At 47.7% G+C, this 10,866-nt stretch overlaps 1 protein-coding gene across 6 annotated transcripts in view; it reads right to left on the bottom strand.

Moving 5' to 3' along the window:
* Positions 1-906: 906 nt before the first annotated feature.
* tmcc1a (transmembrane and coiled-coil domain family 1a) overlaps positions 907-10,866 on the bottom strand; it is a 27,636-nt gene continuing 17,676 nt past the window's right edge. For 5 of the 6 annotated variants that reach the window (XM_062531426.1, XM_062531430.1, XM_062531429.1 and 2 more), the window contains 4 exons: positions 6,243-6,476; positions 4,685-5,388; positions 3,003-3,138; positions 907-2,517 (listed from right to left, as the gene is read on the bottom strand). In XM_062531426.1, the coding sequence (XP_062387410.1) occupies positions 2,200-2,517; positions 3,003-3,138; positions 4,685-5,388; positions 6,243-6,476 (1,392 nt within the window). In that variant the 3' untranslated portion in view covers positions 907-2,199. Of the gene's footprint in view, positions 2,518-3,002; positions 3,139-4,684; positions 5,389-6,242; positions 6,477-7,648; positions 8,331-10,866 lie in introns of those variants that run through there. The other variant, XM_062531431.1, reaches the window with a different exon arrangement.

The following is a 10,866-nucleotide window of genomic DNA, read 5'->3' on the forward strand; positions in this document are numbered from 1 at the left end:
CATAGTTTTCTCACTATAAGCTATGGCCTCGCACATTTGTCTGTATACCCTGGATATATAAAAAATATAAAAAAATAAGTTTTGAGACTTTTTGTCAATCTGTGGACTTCCTGCCTGTAGTGAACTCCTCAGTAATTCCAGAAATTCCAGAGTAGGCCTTGTGCATGGTGACCTGTGACCTCGTCATGATGAGGATTCAGGTTTAAGTGTAGTCTATGACCTTAATTTAGAAATTCAATAGATCTCAGGAAAATCAATTGGTGCTATGATTTATGTTTACTCATAGCACCAAAACAGCCTTTTGTAATCGACGCAGATTGTAGATGGAAGACAAATAGTCTTTTCTCTCTCTTTCTCTCTCTCTCTCTCTCTCACACACACACACACACACTTTTGATGTTGCTCCCTCTCAGGCAACCATACATTGGTTTGTTTTCACATGCTCTTGAAGAACGGTCAAGCTCTGGTAGTCTATAAGACAGAGTTGAGTGGTCAGGTGTATTTGAGTCGAAGGTTGGTTGGCTGGCAGGTTCTCCACAGGTTGGGTCCTGCAGACAGTACACCGTACAGTAGCTCCAGGTCCACCTGCTCTGCTCGTTGTTTGACATTTATGGAACCACCAGAATGGTAAAAGTCCGGCTTTATAAAGTAAAAGTCCTGCCACATATTGGCCCCAACCATGCATTAAATCAGCTGAATCTAATACTGGAAGTACAACTCCTCAATCAGGTAATTAGTGAATTCACCCGTTTTAAATACACAGATAGAAACAATACATGGTAAGACTTTTACTTTCTGAAGCCGGACTTTTACACCTCTGAGAACAACATACTGTACATACCCAACAGACAGATGTGCTGTGTGTGTGTGTAATGTGAAGTGTATTCTCATACCACACACGTCAAGTAGTCAGGAATGCTTTTTTTATTCCTCCCATAAACGTTCAGAGAAAGCCATCAAAATGAACAGGTATCTGTATGTGATGTGACAGCGCAGCGCACAGACTCAACTGGTAAAGTGCAGTGCATACAGACAGAGGACAGGGGGCGCTCTGCTAACACAGTCAACACACTAGCATCAACTCAAACCAATGGTCAGGGGGTCAAAAGCAATCCACAGAGATTGGCTTCGAGTTTGCTATCGTGATACATTACAGTAGGCGGGCCGTCAAAAGTCTAAAAATGTAGAGTGTGACGTTATTCATCGTGTCATTAAAGTGTACATCGTCATGCTCAGTCAGAAAAAAAAGCACGCCATCAACATGAAGATGTATGCTAGCCTAGCTACTGGGGCTCATACACGTGTGTGTCCTCAGCGTACCCACGTCTGTTATAACGGTCAGACTGGTCTGGTGTGGGTCAGATATACTCTCTTCAACTGACCACCACACCCACTGGCTGGATATATGCATCACTATAAATATTAATTAAGAACATTCTTCAAAATACTTCATTCGGGATAAAAATCTGCTTTACATCAAAGATTTGGAAGGGAACGGAATCATCCCTAGAGAAAACAGTGAGAAAGCCCAAGAACCACCCAACCTCCCCCCCACCCACACACACACACAGATGCCACTCTTCATTCAAGTACCGCATCTCTCGATTAGTCTATTCAATCCTGCAAGCAAAGTCCTCAGAGAGGTTTCGTCTCTCATCTCCGAATTTAGGGCAGTGCAGACAGGGAGGAATCCGCTATTGCTGTCAGTCATGGCTGAAAAGGCACAACTCCCAATGAAGGCAGCCAATCACAGTAATCTCTGGCAGTAAGGCACTGAGGAAGAAAATGTCCTATCAGCCAAGTGTTTTTTTTTTTTTGACAGAAGCTTCATGCTACATTGAACTGAATAATTATCATAAAAAGAATAAAATAATCGTATTAGGAATAATTACAATAAAAGTACAATCTACATTAAATTAAGGGAAAATACAAGCAGTGAAGCACTGCAAATGTGCCAGAGGAGAAAACTAGTTTTTTGCCTCCTTCGGGTGTAAACAGATTTGAAAACTCAGCTAGGTGGGTCTGAGGCGTTTTGGTCCATCTCCTTCAGATCCCGTGTCCTCACAGAAGAGTGGACGACATTGCAAAAGGCCACCGCTGGCCACTGAGGTGCCCGCCAGATGACCACCGCCGCCGGCATCTGACTGGCTGCTAGGACGTGCCGGTCAGGCAGGGGGGAGGGAAGGGGGGGCGCGACCATCATCTGGGCAGGTGGACGCGCGCCTGGGTCTGCCCGGTCATCACGTCCCAGTTCCTCCAGACGAAGGCGAGGAAGATGAGGAAGAGGAGGGTGGAGAGCGAGCGGCCGCGCGTCCTCATGAGCGGCACCACGCAGTTGGCCACGGCCGACACGAACACCAGCAGCACGGCCATGAGCGCCAGCAGCACGCTGATCAGCTTGCCCAGCAGGGTCCGCGCGGCCGCCGCGCTCTCCAGCCCCTCCAGCTGCACCACCTGCTGCTGCTGCTGCTGCAGCTCCATCTTGGAGACCCGCGTCTGGCACGCCTCCAGCGCCTCCTGCAGGACAACACAGAGACCACAGCGCCTTCAGTCAACAGCTGCAGGGGGTTCATGTACATGTAGTCAACATTTTACACACACACACACGCACGCACGCACGCACGCACGCACGCACGCACGCACGCACGCACGCACGCACGCACCAAAATATACACCGCTATCATGTCTGGTCATTGTAATAGAAGCTCACAGACCTCTGACATTCATCTACCAAAAGGACCCAAAAGCTGCCATCTTTGCCCATATAAGGAGATCCTGGTACCATCTTTGCCCATATTAAGAGACCTGGATCTCCTTATATGGACAAAGATGGCAGCTTTGGGTCCTTTTTGTAGGTGTAGCAGATTGCAGCAGATACTCTGTGAATGGACACTTCAGTTACATGCTCGGTGTAGCCTCCCTGTAACTCATACTTCACACAGCAGGTGTATGTGTCGTGTGTGTGCACGGTTGTGCAGGTACAGTATTGTTAGTGAGTGTACCTGTATGTCTCTGGCCCGCTCATTGGACTGATAGGCAATCTTCTCCTCCATGCTGGACAGCTCCTGTTTCAGGTTTAGGATCTCATTCTGGTGGAGTTCTGTCAGGTCATTCAACTGCTCCTCCAGTCGTTCACACCTATAAACACACACACACACACACACACACACAAACAAACAATCAGATACATACACCAAGCCAGTAATATGAGGATATTTCCTGGAGAGATAGTCATCAGAGATTCCTCAACATCAAATTACATTACAAGGTTGTTGAAGTATGAAAGTAACAGAGGAGAGAAAAGAGTGTGTGTGTGTGTGTGTGTGTGTGTGTGTGTGTGTGTGTGTGTGTGTGTGTGTTGAAAGTTAGAAGGCCAGAAGACATATATATAGTTAACGTCGCTGTTATTCAGCGTTGTTGCTTTTTGTAGGAGTTGGGAAGGAGCCTCAGACCTCTGTGTGCTGTTTATATATTTTCCAGGTGTGTCATTATTTTCTATTCATTTGTTGTGTTGGATGTTTATACCAGAGAGGGTTGAAGTAGAGCTTTGTTTACTGTGGTCCTGGCGTTAGCTATTTTTTCCTCTATGCTAGCTCCCGCTGACTAGCGAGCTAACTACTTCTGTTGTTTCATGATGTTTTGGATCTGATGTAAGTTCGGATCATCCAGGCAACACAGCACAACAACGCATTTATTTAGCGTCATCTCCCTTGCCCTGCAAGTGTTGACATTGCCCCACCCCTCGCGGCTCCTACTCGGGTCTAGTGTGAACACAATTACCCGTATCTCACTCGGACATAAAGCTCATGTGGGAAACGTCCGTGTCGTGCCTCTACCCGGGTAAATATCTCCGGGTAACTTCTAGAAGTTATGTGGGAAAGGGACTATAGTCAGTTGGAGTGAGGGTCAGCTAGTGTGTTCCACTTTGAGGTGTGTAAAGTGATATCAGTGTGTCTCATCTAACTTGCTCACGAGTCACTGTTTAACACAACCTGAAGGACACAACCCAGACGTACACACACGTACAGGCTTCTATCTTCCTCCATGTTACAGCTTGCAACAAACTCCCCCCCCCCCCCCCCACACACACACACATTCACACACACACACACACACATACCCCGACATACTGTACACACACGTGCAGGCTTCTATCTTCCTCCATGTTACAGCTTGCAACAAACTTCCCACACACAAACTGTACACACACACACACACACACACACAATAATGCATGCTTATTTATAAGCTTAACATTCCACAAGGAGTTCATAGTCAAATTTGCTTTTAGGACACCACACTGGAAGTCCTCGTGCGCAAAGATGTGCACCAAGTTCAGTCTGTGCTCACTGGGGCTTGAACATTTATTTTTAGCTGGAAAAACAAGAGCTTAGAGGCCATTTTAGGCAGAAAAATGCTGATATGGCCACATTTGATCCAGCCCAGTGTGCGTGTGTGTGTGTGTCTGCGAGTGTGTGTGCTTGCAGGCATATGCCATCTTTCCTTCTGCGTCACTGCTGACATATTAGGCATGCAATGTTTGTTTTCAAGGACTATATCTATCTAAGGACTTAAATCTGTCATCTCGAGGCATGTAATATGGGTATGGGTGTGTGTGTGTGTGTGTGTGTGTGTGTGTGTGTGTGTGTGTGCTCATGTGCTGTGTGTGTTTGCCAGTGCGTACCTGAACCTCTCCTCCTGTATGCCCTGCAAGATGAGCGTGTAGTCTCGCGTGTAGTGGCTCTTCAGTCCGTCCAGGGCCTCCTCCATCCTGCCCTGGGCCTCCCTGAGCTCCTGCACCTCCTGGAGCAGCATGTCCAGGCCGCTGTGCTGGCCCCGCTCCAGCGTGTTGCCCTTGGAGCTCGGGGGGCCGCCCGGGGCCCCCCCGGTGGTGCTGTTGGCCCCCGCGGAGCCCGAGGTGCCGCTCGAGCAGTCCTCCTCGCTGCCGAACTTGGGGCTGGCCTGCAGGCGCCCTCCGCTGCCGCCGCCGCCGCTCAGCACGCTCTCGTCGCCGTTGGTGTCGACGTCCTGGCCGTCGCGGAGCTGGTGGAGGTTGTCGGCGCTGCCGGAGCGGTGGCGCGAGGCCAGCAGGAGCGAGGCGATCTCGCGCGGCTTGGACGCCGCCTGGTGGGTGACCTGCTGGATGCTGGTGAGGCCGCCGCGCACGCTGTCCACCACGCCCTCGCTGAACTCGGAGACGCGGGCGCCCACGTCGCGCAGGCCCTGCTGCATGTCGCGCAGCACCGCCTTGCCCTGGCGCCCCGTGCCCGCCCCCGCGCCCGCCCCGGCGCCACCCTCGGCCTCGCGCAGCCGCCGGTGGTAGTGCTCCAGCTTGCGCTGCAGCTGGGCGATGCTGCCCGCAGACTTCTGGTTCTTCTTCTCGAACACCTGCGGGGGGCGCACCACACAAAAAAAACAAACACATCTCGTCACATCACATGAACCCTGTGTGAGGTCTGAGTGGCTTAAGCACGACCCAAAGCAAGCACAAAAAATTTGTGAGAATCAAAAAGGCATATTAATAATAGCTCAGCACTAGTCATTCTATACATAGATAATGACAGATAATGACCAGAGGTGTGGTCAATTTGTTGACTGTATGGCATAAAAATAAAAGATTGGTCCAAAAAGGACTCCAAAAAGTTTTCTTTCTTGCTGATTTATTTCCACTAGCAACAGGGGTAATTAACAAACTTTTGGGCCTTGAGGCCTTCGTCAGTGTATAGACTAGATTCGTGTTGGGAAGGAAAGACCAGTAAATAGTCTTAAAAGTAGATTGGCGTGAGCAGAGGGGCATTTTGAAGATTCCACAGCACTTGTTGATGTTTTGGACATCTGCTCGTTGCACACTACCACACCACCACCGCCCATCCTGTTGTGTTTGTTGTCTTCAGCTAGTGTGTTCCACTTTGAGGTGTGTAAAGTGATATCAGTGTGTCTCATCTAACTTGCTCACGAGTCACTGTTTAACACAACCTGAAGGACACGACCTGAAGACGTACACACACGTGCAGGCTTCTATCTTCCTCCATGTTACAGCTTGCAACAAACTTCCCACACACACACACACACACACACACACACACACACACACACACACACACACACACACACACACACACAATAATGCAAGATTCAACAGCACAGCACTTGTTTTGGACCTCTGCTCATCGCACACCACCACACCACCGCCCATCCTGTTATGCGGTCTTCAGCTCTGGCGTCGGAGGTAGTGGTCTCACCTGCTTGATGCGCACGCTCTGCTGCTTGTCGCTGGTGTTGTTGGCCAGCTTGAGGTACTCGGCGACATTCTCGTCGCGCGCCGTCTGCTCGATGCGCAGCTGCTCGGTCAGCTTCAGGATCTTCTGCTGCAGCTGCGCGATGACCTGCCGCGTGCGCTGGGGGTCCAGGGGCTCATCGGAAATATCGCCCGCGCCCGCAAGGGCCGCCTGGACGCCTCCCTCCAACCTCTCGATCTGAGAAAGGAAGAGAGAGAGAGAGAGAGAGGTGGGGGAAAAGGATGCGATGAGAACCCGTGGTGAAGAGATGGAGGAAGGGTGAGGGGAACAGATGGCAAAATACATAAGAAAAGAGAACATGCAGAAAGGGAGTTGCGTAACAGATCATTCTCGCTTTTCGGTCGAGCCATGATGAAGCAAGAGTTCTTCTGCAGTCTGTGGTTAGAAATTCATGTCAGCTGATGTAGCCAATCAGCAACCTATAATATAACCTACCCCAACGGTGCCCACACACACACACACACACACACACACAAATGTACAGTTTCACACGCATACAGTCACACACACACACACACACACACACACACGAAGAAGCATGCTTTTAACTGGAACTAGGACAAAGAGGGTCAGTGTGTCCATCAGAGACGGTTTCCTAAATAGTTCAAAATCAGGTTTGTGCCTAATGGATCCGCAGGACTTAGTTAAACTGTTAGCCATGCATGTAGGCTAGATTGTGACCACACACAGACATGTAATGATTTGTGAAATGACTGTAAACACAACTTAAAATGTCTACTGTGTTACTGAACACCTGTATAGCCACCCACTACTACCAATAACCACTGGTGCACTACTGCTGCACAAGAATAAATCATAAAATAGGATATTTAGAGTAAAAAGAAACTATCTGATATGTTTTGGGGGGCAAGAAAAGAGTCCAATGGTAAATAGGTTGAGAGTCGAGGACATTTTGACTCCAGAATGACCTGATTTCATTTGGGTGGCTATGACACACATTCTCAGGTTTCACTCCAATCATCGTCAACAAACTCCCGTAGGATGAGCTGTGCAGGAAATTAGTCACATTATATGCTTGCAAAAAAATATACTATAACTGTAGTATGCGTAATCCTGATGTAGAAATATCAACAAGAATGTGATGAGTAACGCGAGTGTCAGCCCGTCAACATGTGTATGCGCGACTAAACCCATTTCCAACTCAAGTAGAAACCGCGGACAAACCAAATACCATTTAATCACCACATGTTGATGTTGGCGCAACGTTTGACAGTTAGGCTACCCTTACCCCATCCGATGGTAGAATGAACACGGAGCGCAAAACTGAAACAACAATAAAAATGCTCACTGACTGAGAAGAAACGAGCGCGCTGACTGATTGCTCTCACCTTCCCATTCTTTAAGCGAAGGACCTTCTCCCAATGCATTATCCTGCGTGACTTTCCGCGTCGTGAGTCTCATCTGGTCAGTCGTGGAAATCTCTTCTAGGCTAATCCAGCTGAATGTGTGTCCGGGGAATTTTTGCTCAACACACCGGTGCCGCTCCTAAACCTCCCAAACTTGTTTTAAAACTGGAGTCGTTCCTGAAACTATCTTAAAACTCCGCCTGGAGTGCGCGGGCACTCCCCCACCCGGTTATTCACAGGATGACATCATCCTTTGACCGTCGAGATCGCCAGCAGCACGGCAGGTGGTAAGAGCTATCAGACGGCAGGCAACCGATTCAGACTGAACTTTGAACGTTGGCCAGAATTTTCAAGGGAAAACAAAGGCAACCTCACTTTGCCAGAATAGGCCTGGTTGTGGAAATCACCTATAAATACAGCCTTGGACGCACTCGCAGCCTCATTTTAAATGGGTAGGCAGCCTGCCATTGCCATATGCCTGTAGCCTTAGTAGTTCACGGCGAGGTGGATCCCGAGATTGTAAGTTGCTAATGTGTGTGAGAAATGGGTAGTAAATCCGGGTTCACTGGCGTGCACAGAGAGAGAGAGAGAGCTGCAGGTTTTCTACTGGGTTAACGTCAGTGTGACTTCACACATTGCACCTTGAAGACATCCGATCTGTGATAATCCTATCAGTGACTCCTATCGCTAATCCTATTTATGATCTCCGGTACTTTCCAATTGGAGGTGGGTTCAAAGACCAAAGAAGGCACGCCTTAAAACAGGTCATTTGCCATCAAACCAGATGTGAGACAACAATTAATTACCAACCAAATGGAATAAATAGCCTTTGAAGTCATAGAAAGAGAACCAGTTTCACTATCTTGTCTTTACAGGGTGGGATTTGGGAGACAAGTGCCGTAATAACCCCACCCCACACATTAACAGAAATGACTAAGTAATAGAATTCTAGTTCTTAGGCAGTGGAATCACAACCACAATTCCATGCATGAAGAGAGCATCTAAGAACAGGGCAACTGAACACCTGAGCAGTACAATACTGGAACAAATACCTTGTGTGCATTAAGTTAAGTGTGTGTGTGTGTGTGTGTGTGTGTGTGTGTGTGTGTGTGTGTGTGTGTGTGTGTGTGTGTGTGTGTGCGTGCGCGTGTGTGCGTGTGTGTTTGTCTGTGGGTGTGGGTGTGTGTGTGTTGCTATAGCCTAATTAAGAAACAGTTTAACCGTATTCAACATGGCCCTGTAATAATCTAACACATACACCTTCACCTGACCTCAACTGAGAGAAAGATGGAGAGGAAGTTCAAAACATATTTATGTTCTAAATAATTTAAGTCTTTAAGCCGACTTAGAGTGATCTCTGTGTAAGCCTGATGATATTTAACACACACACACACACACACACACACACACACACACACACTGGCACAGCAAAGACCCATTTACAAGGGTGAAGACTAATAATAGTTCCTTTGAATACATACCATCTACTTACAGTACAGTAAATCGATCCTATTCACACTGCACACGTCATAACCTCATAACTAGCATTACATGACGAAGCGTTTGAGAATCTAAGGCTAGCATGGTATGAAGGCACACATCCTGTGTGAGCAGTTAAGTGTACCATGAAGCATTTGATCAGGCCCAACACCAAACAGATCACAGACAGCGTAACAGGCTTACATGCCACTACAGAACACTATGACATCTCTTTGGAATGTAAGGTCATACTCATGTCTCCACACACACATCCCCGCGCTCATGTCACTCACGTACACTCACACAAACCCGCAGGCACACACTCACACAAACCAGCACACACGCGCACACACGCACACACGCACACACGCACACACGCACACACACACACACACACACACATACAATACATACATACATACTCTACATACTAGGCCACATGAGTTTTAGCCTCTTTACTGGAGGCCACAGGTTCATATCCAGTGCCAGCTTATGCCTTACACCTTTTCACAACGCAGGTTACTGTACTGCACCAGTGACCTGAAACTACAGCGCTGTTGATTTGGGAGACGTGTAAAAGGCTTTAGCCTCCTTGCCTGAATGCCCACACTCACGCCACACATGTGGTAAGGCTCAGGACTGGAGAGAACCAGGCTACTGCAACTGCAGGTGTCTCGCAATAGATGAGAGAGACCACGACGGCTTTGAAAGAGTCTGAAAGGCGAACACTAATAAGCCTTGTCAGTGCTTATACAAAGTAAGATATATTAAAATGTACTATTGTTATGTAAATATTTCGTTTTATTTCCGAGTGTAACATTCTTTACAGCTCCATTCTATATTGTCATAGATAAAATTGTGTCCCTAACTAAACGAAAACAAAACAAAAATAAAAACAGGGTGTCCCTACGCTCGTCTGCAAGTCAGGTCAGCTAAGGTAACATAGCCATGCAACACTCTGTGGTCAGGGGTCGGCAGCAGGGGCTTACCACAGCGCAGATTTAATGGCGCTTTCATTGTAACATCTGAGTGCTACACATACAGTAAAAAAGCTACACTTGGACACCAAGTCTGTCACCTCAAAAAAAGCTACACTCAGACGCCAAGCCTGTCGGAGATGCCTCAGTCACATGACCCTGAGCAAGATATTTCAGTCACTTTCGGAAACCCCGGAGAGATTGCCAGAGTTTGAAGAAATTAGCGTTTTATTTTAGGTATGAATAATAAGTAGGTAAAAAAATGTACACAAGCGGAAACAGACAGGCCTTTTCACCTCTCCACTCTCCTCAACTGCCTGCCCCTCATTCACACAGGGCCAGCTTTATAGGTGGATTTCATAGCCATAGAAAATCCATCACACATGCCTGATTACAGCAAGAACAAACTGTTCATACACACACACACACGCACACACACACACACAACACACAGAGAAAGAGAGAGAGGGAGAGAGAGAGAGAGAGAGAGATGTTTTCATATGGATTTCCCCTTTTCTGCATTCTGCTTTTCCTTATGAACGCTTAGGCAATACAAGAGCCCTTTTTATCACACCAATAAAGCAATTTGATTTCCACTGAACAGAGAGAGTGAAATTAAATGTGCTCAGGGGTGTCTGCAGTGGTTTTATAATGCACACTTGAAATGGGCCAGCGTAAGTACAGCATGGTGTGTGTGTGTGTGTGTGTGTGTGTGTGTGTGTGTGTGTGTGTGTGAGAGAGAGA

This window comes from Sardina pilchardus, chromosome 3 (genome assembly GCF_963854185.1).
Source record: "Sardina pilchardus chromosome 3, fSarPil1.1, whole genome shotgun sequence".
NCBI classification, from domain to species: Eukaryota; Metazoa; Chordata; class Actinopteri; order Clupeiformes; family Clupeidae; genus Sardina; species Sardina pilchardus.